Source organism: Budorcas taxicolor, chromosome X (genome assembly GCF_023091745.1).
Source record: "Budorcas taxicolor isolate Tak-1 chromosome X, Takin1.1, whole genome shotgun sequence".
Taxonomy (NCBI): domain Eukaryota; kingdom Metazoa; phylum Chordata; class Mammalia; order Artiodactyla; family Bovidae; genus Budorcas; species Budorcas taxicolor.
This window is the reverse complement of record NC_068935.1, coordinates 18,269,601-18,295,029: the sequence shown is the minus strand read 5'-3', so window position 1 is coordinate 18,295,029 and position 25,429 is coordinate 18,269,601. Positions and strand designations below refer to the sequence as shown.

Below are 25,429 nucleotides of genomic sequence, written 5' to 3'. Positions count from 1 at the left end.
TGGAAGGTGGATTCTTTACCATTGCGCCACCTGGTTTAAAATAAAGTATTGTTTTTTATCTGTGGGATTTATCTAAAAAGCAAAGGTTTGGTTGGGAACTGTTCTTTCTGGTTTTAAAGAAGAGGACTAGGTGGACTATAGGGGAAAAAATTAGCTTTCAGGGATGAGCGTGTACAATAGCTTAGGTGGCAAACCTTGCTTTCTTGTATTGACATGATGAAGCTGAGTAGGTCACTCTCATTTCCAGACCCTATACACCACCATTAGCTAGTTTGTGGTCGGCTGTGTACCTAGCAGTTCAGCTGGAGGCTTTTTAAACCTGAACCTTTAAATATACAGAGGAAGTTGTTGTACTGGTGCCTGTTGGTAGGGCTGCTGTGCTCTTTCTTATCTTCCCAGGGAGTTTGGTCCCTTTGTTTAGCTTCTGTTTCATTTGTTTATAAAGTTATAGACTTTGAAGTAGGCAGTTATATAGGACTGCCTAAAGAGAAGTGTACAGCAAGAAGGTAAGCAATTTTCCTTCTCACTTCACTACCTCGTTACCTCGGTTTCTCAGTCAATGTCATTCAGGGATTTTGCTTTTTTCTCTGGCTTACTTCCCGCTATCTTAATTTTCTTTGGAAACTTATGTTGTTCTGTGCCTCCCACATTAGTGGTTCAGTTTACTTTTTGAACATTGAACTTTCATGGTGTTGCCTGATGTGTTGGTGGGAAATTTTTAAAAGTAATTTTGGATATGATAATTTAATGGCACATATCGCAGAATTTTTTTCTGGTTTGTTCCATCATAAGAGATTTTTTGTGTATCTGATTTCCTTAATGTGGAGTTCCTGTGTTTAAGCGACTGCCCTTCTATAGATGTGGCATTGTGATTGCAAGATTTATGCCAAGACCGATAACCTCAGTTTTATCTTGTAGTGAGGTAAATAACAGCCCTGAGATTGTTTAGTCATCATAGCTGAAAAAACAACCCTTTAAAAATAGTAATATCAAAACGTACATACATCAGACATCATTCATAATTATTGATGACTTCCTCAAGATTTTTTTAAGTGTTGTAAATAAGGTTGTCTGGATTGCATTTTTTGTTGTTGTTTTAACTTGTATGAAAGAGTAAGAGGAGAGAGCTATTTTTGGCATGGGCTTAAAGAAGGAAATATCAGAGTGACTGGTAACTGACACTTTTGTCAAGTTCAGTTTATACTTGACTGCTTTGATTTTTTTTATTTCATTACTTTGGATTTTAGTGTTCTTGATTTGATATTTTTAAGAGTGACATCTCTAACCTTTTGGTTCTGAGTACTGCATTGCCTCTGAAATTGGTTGAGTCACTTCATATTCTTCTAAAAGTGCACCAGCTGTCAAAGCTGAAGAGATGTGTCCCTTTGCTTTCTGCTTCCTGAACCATTTTCCTGCTTACTGTGGTCGTCTACTATTCGTGGAAGGCTTTTTCCACATTTAGTATGTGAAACCTACCACAGAGTTTGACCCTTAAGTGACTCAGTGTTAAAAGGCCTTGAGACTTCCACTGTGGTCCACGAAGGAGTAACTGGTATAAAACATGTTCCCTTCTGCCTCATATACCCCATAAACAACTTGAAACTGGACAAAAATATGTAAAACAGTGTTTTCAGAGATTGGGCAACAGGTAGCACAGGACTGTGATCCCTGAGAAAAACGGAACAAAGAAAACGAGTCCTGCAGTCACACTGGCTTTCTGTCTGTAGGTAGTTTCTGGACCATAGCACTGTGAGAGGGAACTCAATCAGAACCTGCAGTCTTGTTGAATTGATGAGACTGAATTAGGAACTCAGGGAGGTCTACCTAGGTGACAGGAATTTGTGGAGCAGAGTACTGAAAGGGAGGGAGGGCTAGTCAGAGAAGTAACTCCAGAAATCTGCATAAATGTCCCCTTTATCTTTGGCTGAATTATGAATCTGTGAATGTATTGAGAGAAACATCATGGTGCTGGATAAAAAACTATTTCTCAGAAGCTATGAGCTGAAAATTTACCAGAGCTCATACAGGACTGAGAAAGATTTCAGTTCCCACAGCAAGAATTGAGAGACCTTGTTGAACACCCAAAACATTCAATAGAGACCATGTAAGAGTTATTCCTTAGTAGTAGCGTTAATGTAGTCATAGAATAAAACATACTTTGAACCCAAAGTAACAAAACTTAAAAATCAAGCCTTGAAAAATTATTCACAAAACATTTAGATGCACAACAGAACAAGCTTCAATAATCTTTAAAGGAAGACAGTAAAATAAAGGGCTTCCCTGGTGGCTCAGAAATAAAAGCACTCAAAAATTCAATGATTATAATAGCTGATATCCAGAAAATTACTTGACATTCCAAGAAGCACTAAAATGTGACCCATAAGCAAGAAGAAGTCAAGTCAGTAGAAACTGAATGAGAAATAACAGTTACAGAATTAGCAGACAAGGACTTCAAAGCAACTTGTGCTGAACAATTGAAAGATAAACATCTATGGAATGAGGAAAGAAATTTAACACAGAAGCAAACAGAGCTCCTGGAACCAAAAAGTACAGTATATAAAGTGACAAATTTACTGGATGAGATTAATAGATTAAATTGCAAAAGAAAGGATTAATGCATTTGAAGACGAAACAACAAAAGTATCCAATCTGAAACAGAGAACATAAAAAAACTGAAGAAAGAGAAAGCCTCAGTGGTTGATACTGTGGGACAATATCAATCAGACTAACATGCATGTAATTGGAGTCCCAGAAGGAAAGGAGAGACAGGAATAGGCAGAAAAATAGTTGAAAAAATAATGACAAAAATTCCAGTTATTATGGAAAATATAAATTAACAAATCCAAAAAGCTCAATGAACCCTAAAAAAGTAGGATAACCCCAAAGAAAACCACTCTAAGATAATCAAATTGCTGAAAACCAGTGAATAGAGGGAGCATTGAAAAAAGAAGCTGGAGAGGGTGGAAAGAAACAATACATATGGAAGAACAAAGCTAAGAAATCATACATATCTCATCAGAAACAGTGCAAGTGAGAAGACAATGGCATGACATCTTTAAAGTGCTAAAGAAAAAAAGTACTGTCAACCTCAAATCCTGTCTCCAGTGAAAATCTTTTTAAAAATGAAAGCCAAAATAAATGAAGGAGAAATATATTTTTTCAGACAAAAAATTGTCACCAGCAGACCTGAAATATTAAAAATTTCTTCAGGCTGAAGGAAAATGATACCAGATGGATACCTGAATCTCTAGAGGTAATGAAGAGTTCCAGATAAGTATGGTAAGTGGGGGATGAATATGAAAGACTTTTGTTCATTAAAAAATTTTTTTAAAGTTAACTGATTAAGGCAAAATTAATAATCTATTTAGAGATTATAATGTGTATTTATAATGTATATAGATGTAAAAGGTGTGACAGTAGTCCCAAGGAATGGAAGGAATGAAATGGAAGTATACCGCTCAGGTTCTTATATGTATAGTGATGTCATATTACTTGAAGATTGATAACGATAAATTAAAGAGGCATAATTTGCAACCTGGAATAACCAAGAAAAAAGTATAATAAGTTAATAATGGCAATAAAAATGAATATTAAACTATACTCATTTAATCCAAAAGAAAACAGAAAAAGAGGAGCAGAGAAGGGATGGGAAACAGAACAAATATCAAATATAAAGAATACAACAATATTAAGGCTACATTAAATATAAGTAGTTTTCCAATTAAAAAACCATAAAAATCTAAGACCCAACTAGGTACTATTGCCTGTAAGAAACTCACTTCAAGAATAAAGACACAGATAGGTTCTAAATAAAAAGAAATATATCATGCAAGCACTAATCATAAGAAAGCTGGAGTATCTATGTTAATATGAGATTATACTTCAGGATGGGGGCACATTTCATAATGATGAAGTGTTCAATTCATTAAGAAAGCAACAATCCTAAAAGGGTATGCTCTTAACAGAGCCTCAAAATACATGGACAAAATCAAAATAGATGCAACTGAATGGATAAATAGACAAAACCACAGTTAGAGTTGGATATTTCAACACTCTTAACTCAGTAACTGATAGAATAAATAGAAAAGTCAGTGAGGGGATAGAAAATCTGACCAGTACTACCAACCAACTTTACCTAACTGGTATTTATAAAACACCAGACCTAACACTACCAAAATATATCTTATTTACAGAGTCACGTGGTACATTCACTAAGACCACATTCTGGGCCATAACCTAACACTACCAAAATATATCTTATTTACAGAGTCACGTGGTACATTCACTAAGACCACATTCTGGGCCATAAAACAAATCTCAATATTTTATAATAATTGAAATAATACAAAGTATGTTCTCTGATCAAAATGGAATTAGATTAGAAATCAGTAACAGAAAGCTATCTGGAAAATTCTCAAATATTAGGAAATTACATAGTATACCTCTAAATAAATCGTAGTCAAAGAAGAAGTTATGGGGAAATTAGAAAATATTTGAACAGAATGGTAATGAAAACACAACATATTAAAACTTGTAGGATGCAACAGTGCTTAGAGGGAAATGTATAGTCTTAAGGAAGATCTAAAAATCAATAATCTAAGATTCTGACCTAAGAAGCAAGAAAATGAAGAGCAATTAAACCCCAAGTAAGAGGAATAAAATGTTAGAGTAGAAATCAATACAATAGAAAACCAACATAGAGAAAAATCAGTGAAACCAATAGCCAGCTCTTTGAAAAAGATCAATAAAATTGATAAGCTGATAGCTAGATTGATACAAAAAAGAGAGAAAGATATAAATTAATGCAAATTACCAATATCAGGAAAGATAGAATGGATATCACTACAGATCCTAGAGACATTAAAAAGGTAATAAAGGAACATTAAGAATAATTTTATGCCAGTAAATTCTACAACTTAAATGGAAAAATTCCATGAAAGACATAGATTACCAAAACTGACTCAAAAAGAACTTGAAAACTCTGAACAGCTTTATATCTATTCAAGAAATTAAAATTGTAATTTAAAATCATCTCATAATTAAAATCTAGGCTCCAGTAACTTTAATGGTGAATGTAATCAAAGATTTAAGGAACAAATAAAACAAACTTGTAGGAAAGAGAGGATAAAATTCTTGCCAACTCATTCTGTGAGGCTGGCATTGCCGTGGTGCCAAAAACCAACAGATATTAGAAGAAAAAAATCATAGACCAATGTTTTTTATGTACATAGACACAAAAATCTATCACCAAAATTAAAAAATATTCAATATTCACCTTACTATATATACAAAAGTAACTCATAATGAACTATAAACCTAAATGTAGAATCTAAAATTATAAAACCCCTGGAAGAGAATAGGAGAAAATCATCATAACTTTTGGATAAAGAGTTCTTTTATTGAACACAAAAATATAAACCAGAAGAGAAAAATTGATAAATTTCATTAAGATTAAGAACATATACTCTTCAAAAGATACTATTAAGAAAATGAAAAGGCAAACCACTGACTAGAAAATTGTATTTGCAATACATATATGTGATACAGATTGGTTTTCAGAATATATTTTTAAAGCCTGAAACTCAATAAAAAGAAGAAAAACAATCCATTTAAAAATGAGCAAATGAGTTGAATAAGCACCTTCCAAGAGAGGATACGTGAATGAATATTAAACACTTAAAGAGCTGCTCAGTATCCTTAGTTATCAGCTGCAAATTAAAACCACAGTGAGATATTCTTACACATTAACTTAAATTTTTTTTTTTAAGACAATACCAAGTATTGGTGAGGCTATGGAGTCACTGCACACTTATGCAAAACCAGTAGGAAAGTAACTGGTACAGCCACTGGAAATTGGTACAGCCAATTGGAAATAGTCTGGCAGTTTCTTACAGAGTTAAGCATATACCTACTCATGCTCAGCAGTTATCTTTGTAGTAGTTACCTGAAAGGAATGAAAAGTTATGTTCACACAAAAACGTAAATCCATGTATTATCATAGCAGCTTTATTTATAATAGCCCTAAACTGGAAGCAACCCAAATATCCATCAGCGAGTGAGTAGATAAACAAAACCACTCAGTGGAAAATTATTTAAAAAGGGCCAAACAACATGAGTGAACATCAAATGCATTGTTCTAAGTGAAAGAAGCTGCACATGAAAGACTGCATACTGGATGATCCCATTTACTTGAAATTCTAGAAAAGGTAAAGCTGTAGTGACCAAAAGCAGGTCAGTATTTGCCAAGGTCCAAGAGTATAGGGAAGGGATTGATTGCAAAGAGACACAGAGGAACTCTTTGGGGCGATGGAAATGTTCTATACCTTAATTGTGGTTTAGGTTACCTGTATATATACATTTGTCAAAATTCTTTGAATTTTAACACTTAAAAAGGCTGATTTTATTATCAGCAAAATATACTTTAATAAAGTTGATTTTTAAAAAGAAGCACTTTGGAAGTGAGAATGTCAATTCCATGTCAAAAACCATAATCCCTTGGATATTTCATGATAGAGGTTCTTAAGAGGTTGAAGTATTTTTTGAAAGTTAAAGAGAAGGGGAAAGAAAGAAAGCGAAGGCAGCATAAGCTGCCCTGATACAAAATATGGTCTCAGTTGAGTACTTTGTCCCTAAATCCTGCCTTTCTTCTTCCTCCTAAAGTGAGAAAGGCTTGCCGAATTCCTGCCATAAATCTGAGTCTATCTAGCTCCTTTCTCCCAAAGGAGCAAGTAATCCAATACAAGGACCTTAAAATCAACAGTTACCTTTCTAAACTCAGAAAACGTGAAAAAGAAATACATCATAGTTTTATTGCTGGTCTTACTTACTAAGCTGGGCTTCCCAGGTGGCTTAGTGGTAAAGAATTTGCCTGTCGATGCAGGAGATTCAGGAGATGCAGGTTCAATCCCTGGGTTGGGAAGATCCTCTGGAGGAGTAAATGGCAACCCAGCCCAGTATTCTTGCCTGGAAAATTCCATGGACAGAGGAGCCTGGCGGGCTACAGTCCTTGGGGTCGCAAAGAGTTGGACAGGACTGAGCACACTTACTAAGCTCGTACATTACATGAGACCTCCTTGGAATGGGAAATAAGATAAAAATCTAGAATGAAGAAGCTGAAAAACTTTCCAGCTTTTTTTATACTAGTGTTTAAATCAGTCAGCATATTTATTTCCTATGACAGGATTGCAGAACATAGGTCATTAGCTGGGGAGGTAAGATGTAGGGACAGATCTAAACCGCAACAACAACAAAAAAACTTTAGTTGTTTTCATTGTTTTAAGTGTTAATGAATTCCCTGACCATCTGGCTGAGCATCTGACATACAAATGGACAAATGGAAGTATCAAAACATAGTTCCATAGAAGTTTTTAATGGCATTTTAAAAAGTTTACTATATCAATCAATATTCATTCTAAAACCCCTGAATCTAGTTCTAGTTCTCAGTTTTCCTTATATTGAGTTTAGAAATCTTCGGACTTCTGTAGGTAATTTTTTTGACCCGGTCTGTTTTATATTAAAATAATTAATTCTTTTCATAGTTAAGGCTGAGTCTCAAACCTTAAGCTCTTTGAACAAATCGTTTCAGAATAGGAATTCCAAATAGAAATTATTTTATTTTTATAATCTATAGCAATTTGTCATTTAAAATTTATGAGTTAGATTTTCAGATAGTAAAGATTTATGGTTTGTTCCTGTTATGAGAAAAAATACAAGCTATTTTCTTCCTTCAAATGCTACCATATATTACAGTTAGTTCCCACTGCATTGTAAACTAATAAGAGAGAATATGTGCAAATGTAGTATTGTTTTCCAATGCAGATAGCATTCTCACCTAATTTGGGACTTTAAAAATGAAAATAATAATGAGACTATCTCAATTTATTAAGCCTGAAACTGAGTTTTTTTAGTTTCCTGAAAATTGTTGATTTGGTCTTGCTAAAAGTAAAAAATGGTTCTTTCAGTTCAAAAAATGGCAGAATCAAGCTAATCCTTTAAAGTATGCTTGTGATTTGCCTGGTTGTGTGTTGGTGGTGATTACCCTTGATTTGTAAGACACACACACATACTCAACCTTCCCAATCATTTGTAAGACTTTAGACTGCCTCTCCTCTGACATTTGCCAGTTAAATGAGCATTATGAATATAATGCTGCTATGATAGAATTTCTGGGAATACCAGGCAGAGAAAAGTAGTGAAATATTGGCCATTACTGATTCCCACTTTCAGGGTTTGAGGGCCTTCTATACTATTCCCATGCTGTCTGTTTAAGCAGTATCTCCTTATTTTCCTGAGCCCTGTGGGATACAGGAAGTATCCTGGAGGGAGGAGTGTGGTATAAGGCTGTAATGGTGGTTTAGTGTATTTTCCTTATCTGCAGTAAAGGATTGTTGTGGATGAGAAAGTATAAAATGCTGTAGAACCTTACCTTCTCTCTCTGTCCCTCAACCGTGTACCTCCTCCTATTTCTCTTCCTTCAGGGAGTCCTATCAATTTGAATTTCAAATTATCTGAAAGAGTTAAGCTTCGTTCACTAATTAATGATTCATTCATTCAGAAGTCTCATTAAGTAGTACAAATTACTTAAATAATCAGATTAGTACCTAGCTAAACAGTTGTTAACCAGTGGTTAATGGGAATTTTGATTTGGTGGAAATTTGTAGATATTAGATAGAACACCTGAGTTTTGAGTTTAATGAAAGCTGGCTAGGCAATAGGAGATAATGAAGGTTTCAAGGGAGTGAGAAAGGGTGTTGGTAGGCTATCAAAGGTAAAATGACAGATTTTGCTATGGCTTCTAATGGGAATAGTATAGAAGCTTGCAAATTGGGTCCAGTGTTTCTAGGCTGATCCAACATTTCCAGTTTGTCCCGGTATCTTCTCCACTAATTTCTCTTGTTCCTTCTGAGAGGAGAGGGAGAAAAGGAGATTTGTGCTTATGTTCACCTATGTGGTACTGTGTAGTAGTTTTGGGGTTTTCCTGTTCTCTGGTATTTTAGAAGACATCTAGGCTTGCTACTCACAATTCTAAATTTAATTAAAATTTTAAATCAGTAGTAAGAAAATCTGCAGAAGTAGCCAGGTTCTAACACTAACTAGTTGACCCTACATTATACTTAGAGAGCTTTTTGCTTTTCACCTGTAAAATGAAGAGGGAATAGATAATCTCTTAAAAGCTCTTTCACCTAATAACCTTAGATAACTTATTACATAAACTTTGAAATATGTGCTAACATTTTTGTTAGTGATTTGCTATGTGTCCCCACAAAATCCATATGTTGAAACCCTAACCCCCTAAGACTACATTTGAAACATATAGTTGAAACCCTAGCCCCCCAGGACTGTATTTGGAGTTAGAGCCTATAACGAGATAATTAAGGTTAAATGAGGTCATAAGGATGGGGCCATGATAAAATAGGATTAGTATCCTTTCAAGAGATACTAAAGAGCTCACGTGGATACTCATTCTCATTTTGAAGTTCAGAAGAAAGGCCATGCAAAGACTAAGCAGCCATCTACAAGCCAGGAAGAGAGCTCTCGGAAACAACCCTACAGGAACCTTTATCTTGGACTTCCTATCCTCTAGAATTTGAGATAATTAATTTCTGTTGTTTAAACCACTCAGTTTATGTTATTTTGTTATGGTGACTTGAGCAGACTAATATGAGATTTAATGATAATTGAGTACATTTTAACAAATTGAATGTTGTTTATACAGTTTGGAAATGAAATATATAGCTTTGGGTTGAAATAGAATATGAAAGGTTTTAATCTGCTTGTGAAAGGAAGACTGCCATTTCTGTGGTTCTCTGAGCTTCTAGGTACTGCGGAATTACAATGTTGAGTTGGATGTTATGAGTAATACAATGGACTGAGTTGGTGAGGAGCCTGAGTTCAGTTGAAAAACAATCATTGTTTGATGGCAGAAGAACCAAGCTAGAGGAACTTCTCTCTTTTCCTATATCTACCTATAATAACCTGTTGAAGACCCCTATAGCAGTCATTAGTATATTGATAGGGATTGACATTGTATTGTTAATGTTACCACCTACAAATCTCATTCTAAAGAGTAAATTGCCAGAGTAGGGGCTTGCTAATGTCCAAAGATATTTTTAACCTTTGTTTTCGCCTTGGTATGGCAGAGGAGATATTATGGTAAATATATTAAGTAAATATGCCTTTTTCATGGTTGTACCCCTCTCCCACAAACATATTTCTAATCTATCCTGATCTACATCAATAGAATAGTCTTAGAAAAGAGGTATATGAAGTGGCATGCAACTTGGGAGTATCCTGCTCAGATTTACATTGCTGTTCTGGACTTTTGCTGATTCCATGCAACTGCATTTCCCCTAAGAGCTACTATTGACCTGATAGTACTGTCTGTCAGTTGGCAGGGAGGATTTACCTAGATTAGGTGGTTACTTCCACTTCCTCTACAGACTTGGAAAAATGGAGAGCATTTACTTTCCCCCAAACATTTCTCAGAACATAGTGGCACAAACTGTTGAGGAGTGGCAAAATTCCTTGAAAAGCTATGTCTGGTTACTTTCAAATAAATATTTCCATTAATATTTCATTTCGTTTTGAACCCCTTTCTGGTTTGTAGCTTTTTTTTTTTTTCAATGTATGTTGGTGGCCTCAAACCATATAGTGAAAGTATTTAAAACTATATAGTGAAAGTATTTTCAAAAAACATTCACTCTTTGTCTTACTATGACTATGAACTGGTTTTTTTTGTTTTTTGTTTTTTTAATTTCCCTGTCATTGAGTAAGCAGCTCCTCTCAACAGGCTCAAGTCCCTTTTTCTGCTTTGATCTGTCTCTGATGATGTTGATGTTTTATATCCTTTTGGGAACTCATATGTTTTAATAACACATTTAAGAATGAAATTGCCTATTTCTTCCCTCTGTGTGTTAGGAAAAGAAAAACTTTTGTTGCTAGTTTTAGACAATATGTATTGAATGTTCCCATAGCCATTGCCCTGTACAAAGTAGTTGTAGATATACAAGATACAATCTCTTGTGCTCCATCGTGTTTATTCTGTTTCAGTCTACTTTAAAATGCTTAACTTCCCAAGTTATTTTCCCCATTAAATAAATATTGCTTTTAGATGTTTGGGGTTTTTTAATTTCCACATAACATGTTCCTTATAAAAGACTTTGGATGAGCATTTGCAAGTGAGAAATTTGAGTCCCAGATTTCGAAGGAGTAGTTTCATTCTGTCTACTAAAGGTCTGGTTTCTTCCATCTTCAGGCTTCTGTCCTAAATACAGTGGGGTTGTCAAGTAGCAGTCCCTCCCATCTTTGACACAGATCCTGCCCTGCAATACCACCCCCACCAAAGAGGATGTTGCCTGGGGCAGGTAAGCAACAGGGAGAGTACAGGCGATTCTGCATCTGCTCTACCTCTATGAGGGCTCTTGAGAACATATACTCAACAGTGCCTAAAATTCATAGAGTGTTAAATATGGAAGAGACCATAATGAGTTATCAGGATTGTCAGACTACTTCTTGGTCTCTGAAAGTGTTGTGTGCTTTTACTTCTCCATGCCCTTGCTTATTATGGAGCACCCGTTCTCCCAGGCCAGGAGAGCCTGGCAAAATGCAGTTTATCCTCTAGCACTCTACCCTCTGAGTGAGTCATTCCTTCATCAGTCATAGCATAGCCTAATAAGAAACTGCGAGTTGGCCCGTAAAGAAGGCTGAGTGCCGAAGAATTGACGCTTTTGAGCTGTGGTGTTGGAGAAGACTCTTGAGAGTCCCTTGGACTGCAAAGAGATCAACCAGTCAATCCTAAGGGAAATCAGTCCTGAATATTCATTGGAAGGATGGATGATGAAGCTCCAATACTTTGGCCACCTGATGCGAAGAGCCACCTCATTGGAAAAGACCCTGATGTTGGGAAAGATTGAAGAGAGGAGGAGAAGGGGACGACAGAGAATGAGATGGTTAGATGGCATTACTGACATGAGTTTGAGAAAACTCTGGGAGATGGTGAAGGATAGGGAAGCCTGGCATGCTGCAGTTCGTGGGGTCGCAAAGAGTCAGACAACTGAACAACAACAACAACAAAGAAACTGTATATAATTTCTCCCACTATGTGCATGAATACCCTCCAACACATTTCATAATATAGTTTAATGGTGTTCTTTTTTCATTTACTCTATAAATTTCTAACGTTTGCTTGAATAGACAGGATTACAGTGAAAATGGTATGCTTATCTATTTTAGTGGGATAAATAAGAGGATTGAAGGAAAAGTACTTTTAAATGACTTTCATGTTTTTGATAGCAAATAAATTCATTCCTACTTTTAGGTTTCCCACTTAAGTCACTGAGGAAGAGAATATACAACTTAGTGCTGTGTTGTTGAGAAACCATCATGGAATTTTAAAGACATATTGTTATATATAGTACAGAATGATTCACTTTGTTCTGAATCTGCCAAGGGATCTTACATATAGATCTTTTGTATAGGCATTGTTATGGGAGAGAATTGACATCTTGCTCTTCATTTAATGATTACTGACATTGACCCCAAGTTAGAAGGTGAAAAATGAAGAGATGAAATTCATTTTTAAAGACATTATGTGTGAATTTTACGATATTAGTATTTGTACAAGTAATGGAAGAATTGGTGAGAAACTGATCCCATCTAATACTTACCTTCCTGATCAACTAGTAATCAAGAGCAATTAGAGAAAGATTTCACCTGGAGCATTAGAACCCTGTATCAAGTTATAATATAGTACATATGATGTAGAAAACGAACCAAAAAAAAACAAACCCTAAAATTTACCTTTTGCTTTTTATTTTAGTACCTTTAGTATAGGTCATCCAGCATGTGAATAATACCTGACGAAACTTGGCCTTACACTTAGTCATCTTTTTCAATGCCTCCGGGCATTTGGCTCTTAGAAGAAGGTAATTCTTAGCACTGCTCCCTGGTTTGGATTATTTATTTGGGAATCTCTCTGCCATTGTGGTTACTTGTTGGAACACAGCATAATTTAAATGTTTGAGGTGGATGACTGAAGTGTTTGAATAGGATATCTTTTCCCCCAACTGCTGATGACTGATTAGAGAGTACATTAAATAAAGAATGTGTTCTCCAGTATATTAATATAAAATTATAAATATATTAATATAAAATATATTATACATAATTGTATAAGAAATATATGACATATGTTATATCCCATAAAATTTTAGTTTTTAGAAAGCTTAAGTGTTATTATGTTATACCAAATTCTGTGACTACTCTATTAACAGGGGCTATCCCCAACTATAGAGTGTTAATCTTTTTACAAAATGTTCTAAAATGTATGAATTAATTTATTTTATAAAACCTGACAAAGTTGCTTCTATTTATAAAAGAGTTGTTTTTAAAATTAACCACTGATTGAGGCTGTGAGTGCTTTGCTGCAGAATCCAAACATCTACTGTATTAAATTTCATTTAAAATTGTATTACTGCATGTTATATCTATGGTATACCTATGGTATAACATCAACTCATGTTGATATATGGCAGAAATCCATTGTAAGGCAGTTATCCTCCAGTTAAAAATAAATGAATTTTTTAAAAAAATATATAAAAAATAAAGTCTGCAGATGGTGAACTCAAAAAAAACTGTATTACCCTTCTTAAAACAACAATCCAAACAACTAAATTATTTTCTTGTTGCCATTCTAATTGACATTTTGATATTTGATGCTTGAAAGATTTTATTTATTGGCAGTAATTTTATCTAAAAATTGAAATAAACTTTTCTGGTTTCAGAGTATTACTTTGTTAATATTTGCTATTGACATTCACCTCTCCAAACCCTACTCATTCTTCTAGGCCAAGCTGAAGATGATCACACTTGATGAAATTTTCTTCTATCCCAGTAGCTTAATCTGTGGTATAATCTGTGGTATTTTGGACAGGGCTTCTAGCACTTAGTTCCTTTTGCCTTCTGTTAGTTAGCTGTGAACAAGCCTTCCTCCTATACTGGCTCTCAGAGAGCAAAGACTATGTCTTAGGCAACTACAATAGCACCATCTCCAATAGCCCGTATCTCCAATAGCGCCTTTCCCAGTGCTTTGCACCCCCCACCCCCGTACATTCAGTAAGTATTTATTAAATCTGTTGCTTTTTACCTGGATTTTCTAGACTAGACTTAGGAATCAATCAGTGACTTGAGTTTTAAATGAGGAATTAGGCAGGAGAAGGCAATGGCACCCCACTCCAGTACTCTTGCCTGGAAAATCCCATGGACGGAGGAGCCTGGTGGGCTGCAGTCCATGGGGTCGCTAAGAGTCGAACACGACTGAGTGACTTCACTTTGACTTTTCACTTTCATGCATTGGAGAAGGAAATGGCAACCCACTCTGGTGTTCTTGCCTGGAGAATCTCAGGGATGGAGGAGCCTGGTGGGCTGCTGTCTATGGGGTCGCACAGAGTCGGACACAACTGAAGTGACTTAGCAGGCAGTAATGGCTCTATAGTCAAGACTGGCTAGGTTTGAGTTCCTACTTCATGATGTATTAACTGTGGTACTGCTTCATCTGTAAAATTGGAAATGTTAGTAATACTATCAGGCCTCTAGAGTTGTTGATGAGGATTAACATAATCTGTTAAAGCCGCTTATTGGACTTTCTAACATATAGAGCTTCCGAGGTGGCTCAGATGGTAAAGAATCCACCTGCAGTGCAGGAGTTGCGGGTTCAATACCTGGATCAGGAATATTCCCTGAAGAAGGAAATGGCAACCCACTCCAGTATTCTTGCCTGGGAAATCGCATGGGCCAAGTAGCCTGGTGGGCTACAGTCCATGGAGTCTCAAAAGAGCCAGACACTTAGTGACTAAACCACCAACAACATAAAGAATACATTTAATACAGTGTAGCTATAATTGTTTCTAAATGCAGCTAAGCCCCTGAGGGCCTGTCATCTAGTCTTTGTATTTCAGGCACCTAACCTTGGTATAGTAAATATTCAACAAATATTTCTTTGAATTGAATTGATTGATTTACCCTATTTTTATCTTCCATTACAGCCCACTGTTTGTAACATGGAAGATTGGTCGAGACAAAAGATTGCGTGGATGCATAGGTACTTTTTCTGCCATGAATTTGCATTCAGGACTCAGGGAGTACACACTTACCAGGTGAAGACCAATTTTTGTTACCTCTACTTCTACATTAAAAAAAAAAAAACAAAAACAAACCTTATGAAATTTAAACTTGATTCTTAACTCCTTTTCCTTTCCTGAATTGTCAACATTCTTGACTCCTTTCATGTCAGACTTTTTTCTCCTCGACCATTTGCCATATCTCTGATAAAATGTTATTGATATATATAATCATAATATAGAATACTGTGATTACATGTATTCTGCCATAAATGTCTTTGTTTTTTTTTTTTTCTTTCAATGATCAGCTTATTTTGTATAACTTGAAAATCAATGACCAAATATCCATGGATTACTTACATGTGTTATTTCCATAATAACAGTCATTGTGTCTTCTTTGTTAGGCTTTTAAAAAATTGTTGATGTCTATGCTGCCTCACCCATTCTGTTACACTTTTATATACTTCTGGAATTGAAGGGAGAACCTAAGAAGAAAGTGATGCAACAGCCTGACAGCATAATCATTCACATTCTTACTTTACCCAGAGTTAACTGTAGCTTACTTATTTTGTTTCATCCAACACGAAGACAACGTAATGAATGCCTCATTACAGTTGTTAAAACTTTGTTCTTAATTTCTGAACTCACAAAAAAGCTATCTAGCATGCCATCAGATTTTTTTGGTTCAAGTTTAGATTTCTAGCAAATTGTGTTCTAAAATTATTTCAAAAGAAAAAATTCCTTAAATAATAAGCTATTAGTAAAGGAATTTCCTGTTTTTGTTCATATTTCAGGGTGATTATCTGATGCAGTTTCTATAGTTGTAAAATGCACGATGTCTGTCCAACAGGAAATTGGTCCCTGTTGACTCTTGGAACTTGGGGCAAGCTTCTCAATCTCCAGTAGATAAAGCAGTGTTTAGAGTACTTTATATACTTTATAGGAATGTTAGGGAGATGTCAGGGGAATGAAGTAGCAATAATAATCAGTCACTGTGTTGCTTCAGGATTAATGTTGTAGAAGCTTCATTATTTTACTATAGAATTGCATCAATGCAGCTCATATCACCAGTTATTAAAATGCTGGTAACTGAGTTAAGTATTCTTATATTTGAAGATGTAGCTCATAGCTACAGGGTTGTCTTAGCTTACACCAAAGCCCAGAAAGAAAGGAAAAGGCTTGGAGAGTCACATTGATTCTTAGATTTTCACAGGTATTAGAAGTGGGGTGTTTGGACTTGATTAAATAATATATAAATAACAGGCAGAAAAGGGGTTAAAACACACATTCTGGAAATAACCACAAGATAGTACAAGTATAAATCTAGGCATGTTAGATTTTCTTCCCTGACATGAAATATCATGGACTCATTTTGGGACTTTAGCAAATTCTGCCAGTGACTATCTTTGGGACAGGTGCATAAAATTACCTTTTAAATAGCTAATGAAAGACAATTTATTATACATTTCCTAAAATAAGTTGTTATAAGGAATACTGGTTCCTTGGTATTGCTTGAAAAATGAATTATATGGTCAAATAAATTTTGGGAACACTAGTTAAACAACTTTAAACAGCTTTGCTCACTGCAGGATTTCTCAGAACCCTTTTATCCTCCCACCCTCTTATGTTATGCCATTAGTGCTCCAAGGAACACATTTTCAGAAACAGAAGTATGTTATAAAATTTCCATTTTTCTTTAAAGTTGGGGTGTCCAAGTAGATAGTATACAAAACCTTTGTACTTTAAAATGAAACCATGGCAGAAATCCCAGTATCAAATATTGTATACTGTAGAAATCCTTAGTAGCAGTAACTGTAGTAGCAGTTTGTTTTTACTTAAAAAAAAATGAAATTCTCTTGTGTACGTTGGTAAAACTTGTGGATCTGCCTCCTAGGGCAATTACCAGAGGAATTACAGTATATTTTTTCTGACAATAATATGATTCTGAATGAATCATTCAAATAGTTGAACTTAGAAATTTGCCTACACTTGTATTTGTACATATACAAATGCAGTCTACTCTTCCTGTTTACTTTTCAACTTTTTCCCCATGTTTCTGTACAACTTGCTGAAATCATGTACAACACATTAGAGAGAGATGTGTGTTTGTGTATGTATATACACACATACATACCTGGTGTTCTCATTTTTGTTGGACTTAATTTCTTTTTTTGCTTAATATGATAATAAGAATGAAGTTATTTGGAAGAGAGGAACAAAGAAAACAAGTCTCAAAATACACAGTTGTTCTTTTTTCTGGATTCATATTAGAGTCAAAATGACTGTGTTGTCATTTTTAAAAGTGGCATAGGACACTTATCATTTCTACATGCTATTGTTATTAGTGGTATTCATAGCTCCTGTTTTTTAAGAACTTACTACATGTCAGTGGAGAAGGCGATGGCACTCCACTCCAGTACTCTTGCCTGGAAAATCCCATGGACAGAGGAGCCTGGTAGGCTGCAGTCCATGGGATCGCGAAGAGTCAGACATGACTGAGTGACTTCCATTTCACTTTTCACTTTCATGCATTGGAGAAGGAAATGGCAACCCACTCCAGTGTTCTTGCCTGGAGAATCCCAGGGACGGGGAGCCTGGTGGGCTGCCGTCTATGGGGTCACACAGAGTCGGACACGACTGAAGTGACTTAGCAGCAACTACATGTCAGATACTGCAGAGGAGCTTTATATGCATAGTGCTGACAACAACTCTTAGGTATTAATATCCACGTTTTAAAAACAAGGAAACAGATTTAGAGAATTTAAATAATGTACCCAATCACACATCTAGTAAGTGGCAGAAACAGGATTCAAACCTAGGCTATCTGACTGCAAAGTGCAAGCTCTTAACTACTACATTTAAGATAAGATAAAATAAAATTTTCTGAGAATGTATGTTTTGCAGCTTCCTGGTGGAAATAATGAACTTGAAAGCAGGTTCCTATAAATTGTGGGTCAATAATTCTTCAAAAATTCTAGTTAGCAGTTAAGATGAAGTTTAGAACATTATTTTAATAGACTAGTCAGAAGAAAATTGACTTGGATTAATATTGTATAAAATAATAATGCTTTTTACAAAAATATACTATCATATGAAATGAAATAATGTTCTTTGCCTGAATGTAAATTGTGGGTTAGACTCCAAGAAGAATACAATTCTTTTGAACATAACAGTTGGTGATTCTTGGAGTCTGGTCTTTCAGTCTTAAGACCTATATATAAATCATAAAACTTATAAATGGAATCAAATAAACTTAGTAGGTTAGGAATAAAAGAGAAGGAGAGAATAAAACCAAAAATAGTGAAATTAAAAACTTGTCAGGTATAGGTGTCCTTAAAAAAAAAAAAGGATGTCTGGTAACTCACTGTTTTCATCTGTGACTAGATATTATTCAGTTTTCTTCATGTTACTCAGCTATACTCTTTTTTATTGTAAAATATACATAGCATAAAATTTACTACTTTAATTTTAAGTGTATAGTTCTATGGCCTTAGATACATTTACACTGATGATGCAACCATCCACCATTCATCTCCAGAACTTTTTAAATCTTCCCTAACTGAAACTCTGTACCCACTAAAGTCTAACTCCCCATTTCCTGCTTCCCAAGCCCTTGACAACCATCATTCTAATACTTTCTGTCTCTATGACTCTCACTCTTCTAGGTACCTCACATAAGTGGAAGCATACCATATTTGTCTTTTATGACTGGCTTATTTCATTTGACATAATGTTTTCATGATTCACACATGTGTTAGAATTTATTTCCTTTTTAAGGCTAAATAACATTCCATTATATGTATCTTCTACATTTTGTCCATTCATCCATGCATGAAAACTTGGATGGCTTCCACTTTTTGACTATTGCACATCATGCTACCATGAACATGGGCATGCAAAAATCTGTATGAGTGCCCTTTCTTCTTGTAAAAAGCTAACCGTTATATAGAAGATAGTGATCTAGTTTGTTTGTGGTCTCTTAATCTCTAAAACCTAAGTGTAGGGGAGGAAAGTGGGAGGGGGGTTCAGGATGGGGAACACGTGTACACCTGTGGCAGATTCATGTTGATGTATGGCAAAACCAATACAATATTGTAAAGTAATTAACCTCCAATTAAAATGAATTTATATTAAAAAAGTACAATTCTGAAAGCAAACAAAATAAAATTAAAAAGAAAAAAAATAAAACCTAAGTGTAAGAGAAATGACCAGGTACTTTGTAAATGAATGCCTAATCTGCATTAAGTTTTTATGTATAAATATACTGCTTTAAAATTAAAATACTTGATATAGCCCAGTTTTACGTTCTCCCGAAATCAGATTGATTATATTCTTTGCAGCCAAAGATGGAGAAGCTCTATACAGTCAACAACAAAAAAAAGACCAGGAGCTGACTGTGGCTCAGATCATGAATTCCTTATTGCCAAATTCAGACTTAAATTGAAGAAAGCAGGGAAAGCCACTAGACCATTCAGGTATGACCTAAATCAAATCCCTTATGATTATACAGTAGAAGTGAGAAATAGATTTAAGGGCCTAGATCTGATAGATAGAGTACCTGATGAATTATGGACTGAGGTTCGTGACATTGTACAGGAGACAGGGATCAAGACCATCCCCATGGAAAAGAAATGCAAAAAAGCAAAATGGCTGTCTGGGGAGGCCCTACAAATAGTAGTGAAAAGAAGAAAGGTGAAAAGCAAAGAAGAAAAGGAAAGATAAGCGTCTGAATGCAGAATTCCAGAGAATAGCAAGAAGAGATAAGAAAGCCTTCCTCAGCGATCAATGCAAAGAAATAGAGGAAAACAACAGAATGGGAAAGACTAGAGATCTCTTCAAGAAAATTAGAGATACCAAGGGAACATTTCATGGAAAGATGGGCTCGATAAAGGACAGAAATGGTCTGGACCTAACAGAAGCAGAAGATATTAAGAAGAGGTGGCAAGAACACACAGAAGAACTGTACAAAAAAGATCTTCAAGACCCAAATAATCACCATGGTGTGATCACTCACCTAGAGCCAGACATCCTGGAATGTGAAGTCAAGAGGGCCTTAGAAAGCATCACTACGAACAAAGCTAGTGGAGGTGATGGAATTCCAGTGGAGCTATTTCAAATCCTGAAAGATGATGCTGTGAAAGTGCTGCACTCAGTATGCCAGCAAATTTGGAAAACTCAGCAGTGGCCACAGGACTGGAAAAGGTCAGTTTTCATTCCAATACCAAAGAAAGGCAATGCCAAAGAATGCTCAAACTACCGCACAATTGCACTCATCTCACATGCTAGTAAAGTAATGCTCAAAATTCTCCAAGCCAGGCTTCAGCAATATATGAACTGTGAACTTCCTGATGTTCAAGCTGGTTTTAGAAAAGGCAGAGGAACCACAGATCAAATTGCCAACATCTGCTGGATCATGGAAAAAGCAAGAGAGTTCCAGAAAAACATCTATTTCTGCTTTATTGACTATGCCAAAGCCTTTGACTGTGTGGATCACAATAAACTGTGGAAAATTCTGAAAGAGATGGGAATACCAGACCACCTGACCTTCCTCTTGAGAAATCTGTATGCAGGTCAGGAAGCGACCGTTAGAACTGGACATGGACCAACAGACTGGTTCCAAATAGGAAAAGGAGTACGTCAAGGCTGTATCTTGTCACCTTGCTGATTTAACTTATATGCAGAGTACATCATGAGAAACACTGGGCTGGAAGAAACACAAGCTGGAATCAAAATTGCTGGGAGAAATATCAATAACCTCAGATATGCAGATGACACCACCCTTATGGCAGAAAGTGAAGAGGAACTAAAAAGCCTCGTGATAAAAGTGAAAGAGGAGAGTGAAAAAGTTGGTTTAAAGCTCAACATTCAGGAAACAAAGATCATGGCATCCAGTCCCATCACTTCATGGGAAATAGATGGGGAAATAGTGGAAATAGTGTCAGACTTTATTTTTGGGGGCTCCAAAATCACTGCAGATGGTGATTGCAGCCATGAAATTAAAAGACGCTTACTCCTTGGAAGGAAAGTTATGACCAACCTAGATAGCATATTGAAAAGCAGAGACATTACTTTGCCAACAAAGGTCTATCTAGTCAAGGCTGTGGTTTTTCAGTGGTCATGTATGGATGTGAGAGTTGGACTGTGAAGAAAGCTGAGCACCAAAGAATTGATGCTTTTGAACTGTGGTGTTGGAGAAGACTCTTGAGAGTCCCTTGGACTGCAAGGAGATCCAACCAGTCCATTCTGAAGGAGATCAGCCCTGGGATTTCTTTGGAAGGAATGATACCTTTTACAAATGGTAGCATGGCTTGAGTCCTAAAATTTATCCCTCATTTGTTAGTTTCAGTATATAAAGTACCAAGTGAGAAATTGTCAGATTTTATAAGCATTTAATTTGAGGTGTAGTTTGGAACCTAGCTTACTAAATGTCCTTTACTCAGTATGTCAGAATCTGGAATCTTCACTTTAGCCACTAGTTTAATGCACGCCTTCATTATTCCATCGTTGTGCTAATGTGGAGAGATGTGGCCAAAAACTGGGCAAGAGAATGTGGCAGGAGAAACCAAACAGAGAGAACCATTCCCAATATGGGTGATGACTCCTGAGTTGCAGAGATGTGTCTGAGTTCATATAGCACCTAGTGCCACAGAAATTAAGTGTATTGAATATATCAGATTGTAATTCCTTATCACATCTTCCAGATCTTCAGAGTCTCCAGCTGGAATCTCTGCTTCTTTGAGACACAGGCACAATGCCTTTGGGTCAAAAATCAGTAAGAAGGTGAAGGTGTGAGAGAAGCTGAAAATTGGTGAAGGTGTGGAAGAAACTGAAAATGGTGTTTTGCTCTATCAGAGCTCTTGGTTTTTGTGTTTCATAAGGAGAGGGTAAACTAGGAGAAATTGAACCTATTCTTACATCTATCTCTAAACTTTACCCCTTTGCTCTTAAAAAGCTGCTTTTTCTTCCTTTAACTATGTTTAAACAGTTCATCCTATAAATCTAGTCTAAATTTTGCCTTAGGAGTTTATAGTATAGTAGGAGAGATAAGTTATATAAATAATTATAGTCCTAGGTACAAAGTGATTTTTGCCAAAGCGTCAGAGGAAGTTATACTGGAGAAACAGACATTCTACATCTGTAATAAAAGCAGAAATGTATTTACAGCAATTTATGAGATTATTTAGTCCACTCCCAGTTCACTGTGAGTAAAAGCAAAACACTATACCACTTTGTGGTTTCTTTTTTCCTATGTGGACAAAAGTCCAGATTATAGGGATGTATGTAAATTGTTATTATCAAAGTGACCTAGTAATAAATATTTTAAAGGGAAAGGGAATGAACTTGCTATGGAAAAAAATAAAACCTCAGACACACACACACACACACACACACACACACACACACACACACGCTCTTCACCAAAGTGCACACACACACACACACACACACACACACACACGCTCTTCACCAAAGTGTCTACAACCAGTTGGAATATAGCCCTGATGCTTGGCAAATGAAGGAAACTAAAAGTTAATAGTTTAGATTTCACTTTCCTTTTGTCCCATTAAAGTAAATCCATGTTTTGTTCCAGTCCAGTAAACTGATATCTACCTCCTTTCCTAAGACTCACTGCTTGAAATATTCTTCATTTTTTGGGGGGGGGGGTAAAAGACTGAAGTGGTAAAGATAAATTAGAACACAAATATTGTATGAAATTAGTATCACATTAGATGTGGTCTAAAATCATACCATAGGCATTTAACAATATATTTACTTTTGTCTGAACATTCTAAAAACTAAATATTGGGTCTACTTATAAATGTCTGAAGTATTTGAGTCATTAGGGCATGAATGAACAAGAGAATGGATTTGTATCTTAGTATTCTGGAAGAAGAAGATGCTAACACCAATGTATGCTTAAGGTGATTATTCATGTCTAGAATATCATGCAAATAATATACACTTACCTCTCTAAGGGACAATGTTACTAGTTATTTGAGTGCTCTAAAATAATTGAATGTTTAAGTTTGGGGGCAGCAATTTCGTATTAAATTTTCAGCTATTATTTTATGAGCATGAGCAAATACTTGTTAAAAGACTTCCTTAATAGGCAAAAGAAACAGCCCTCTTCAGTGATCTTTGCCCTTCCCCCAAACTTTCAACTACCTCAGATGTGGATATCCGGAGTAGTAGCCTTTGGTAAACATTTTCCTTTTCATTATTGGTAACAATTTGGTGTTCCTTAACACCTAAACACTTAATTGTTAGCCCTTTATCTTACATTATAAATATATTTGTCTTAGAAACAATTTCCAGATTTTTTTTTACATTCTCTCTCACTCTTTAAATAAAAAGCAAGCATGATATCTACATTTTCTCAGCTGCTTCTTATTAATGAAATTAATTTAAACACCCATCGTATATAACAAATAAAATAGACATCGACAAATGATAACAAAAAAATTCTACTGGAATAAGAATTTCATAGGTGCTAAGGATTTTTAAAGGTGAAAACTAGTATTTAATAACTTCTATTGAGAATGTACATCTAATCATTGTTAATGTCAAATGTACCTTTTCAGTATGTTTAAAATTTAAAAGTGAAGAAAATTCATTAGATTCATAAAGTATAGATTTACAGTTGGTCTCATGTTCAGAAAAATTTTAAATTAGTTTCACAATTTTACTTCAGCCCACGAAGCTACTTTGTAAATAAATATATGAAAACTACAGTGTTCTTGCCTGGAGAATCCCAGGGACGGGGGAGCCTGGTGGGCTGCCGTCTATGGGGTCGCACAGAGTCGGACACGACTGAAGTGACTTAGCAGCAGCATAGGCTTCATCATTCAAATCAGGTTTAGCAGGTTTTCTCCTGTTTTTAAGCCTCATTTTTAAAATTTATACATTGAAGTACTAACTCTTGTGTCCTTTCTAGTGGTGAAAGAGAAGATTAGAAAAAGCCATAAAATAAATCCTTCAGAAGCTTTAATTAAAGGGATTGCCCAGAACTCAACTTCCTGTTCCTATACCTGACTACTTCTAGGACTACTTTATATGTTCCACAAAGCTGATTTAAAAGGCTGCCATTTCACTAAGTATGGGAGGAAAGAGAAACGCCCTTAAATTCTTCAGGCTGCTTTAAATCTAAATCATTCTTCAAAATGGCCTTCCACTGCTCCTTGGCTAAGGGGGGTGGATTGATTTGCTTACCTAAGTAGGGAGAAGGCTGCTAAGCCTTGGAAATGAGTGGAGCTGCATTGCAATATTTTGAAGAGCAATAAATAACCCATACACTGTGGCTAGACTGACATTGCTAATGAGGTCACAGGTTCAATCCCCATTTGGGCCACTTAGCTTTGTTTTGCTCTGATTGACAGCCTGCACCCTAGACCCTGGGCAGTGGATTCCAGGGGGCTTCAGACAAGAACATGTGGGCGATTCAGTACCACACCCCAAACCTCAGCATTGTCTCAGCATATGAAACATGCCACACTTGGAGTACCCCAAACTGAACTATCTCAGAAATAGGTGTGTGCGCTTATTCGCTTAGTTGTGTCTAAATCTTTGTGACCCCATTGATTGTAGGCTGCCAGGCTCCTCTGCCCATGGAAATTCTCCAGGCAAGTATACTGGAGTGAGTAGCCATACCCTCTTCCCAACCCAGAGGTCGAACGCAGGGTCTCCCATGTTGCAGGCTGATTCTTTACAGTCTGAGCCACCAGGATAGCCCAAGAATACTGGAGTGGGTAGCCTATCCCTTCTCCATGGGAACTTCCCAACCCAGGAGTCATACTGGGGTCTCCTGCATTGCAGGCAGATTCTTTACCAGCTGAGAAGACCAGAAATAGTTAATACTAAGTCCAATAATACTTGCTTTGACTCTCAAAGAAAAAAAAAAAGAATATTCAAAATGTTAGTTTCTTTTCAAAAGCCCTTTGAAGGGAGCCAGTGTGACACTGGAAAAAAGAGGTTTTAGGAGTAGTGGTGGGACTGAGAACACAGTTTGGGTTTCAACGGGCCTGAAAATGCTGCGGACAAAAGGGGAGATCTCTGGTTTGATCCCTGGTTTCAGAGAAGTTTGGAGAAATTGTGTCTTAGTTCCTCTTTCCTGTAGTGGCTGGGAGTGGGAGCCATCTCAGATAATTGTGGATTTCAGCTGAAGCAACTCTTAAGCACTTCCGTGGTGAATGGATGACTGTTAAATTCACAAGGTTATAAAGACATGTTCTAAATGTAATTGCTCCTTTTTAAAAGACAGTTTTTGAAAAGACTGCCTTTTAAAGTTGTCATCTCTGGTGTATTAAGATGTTCCC

General features: G+C 36.0%; 1 protein-coding gene across 1 annotated transcript in view; it reads left to right on the top strand.

Moving 5' to 3' along the window:
- Positions 1 to 25,429, top strand: part of AMMECR1 (AMMECR nuclear protein 1) — a 111,129-nt gene that overhangs the window by 42,267 nt on the left and 43,433 nt on the right. Inside the window, exon 2 of the mRNA XM_052663642.1 lies at positions 15,042 to 15,152. Coding sequence (XP_052519602.1) covers positions 15,042 to 15,152 — 111 coding nt within the window. The remainder of the gene's footprint in view (positions 1 to 15,041; positions 15,153 to 25,429) is intronic.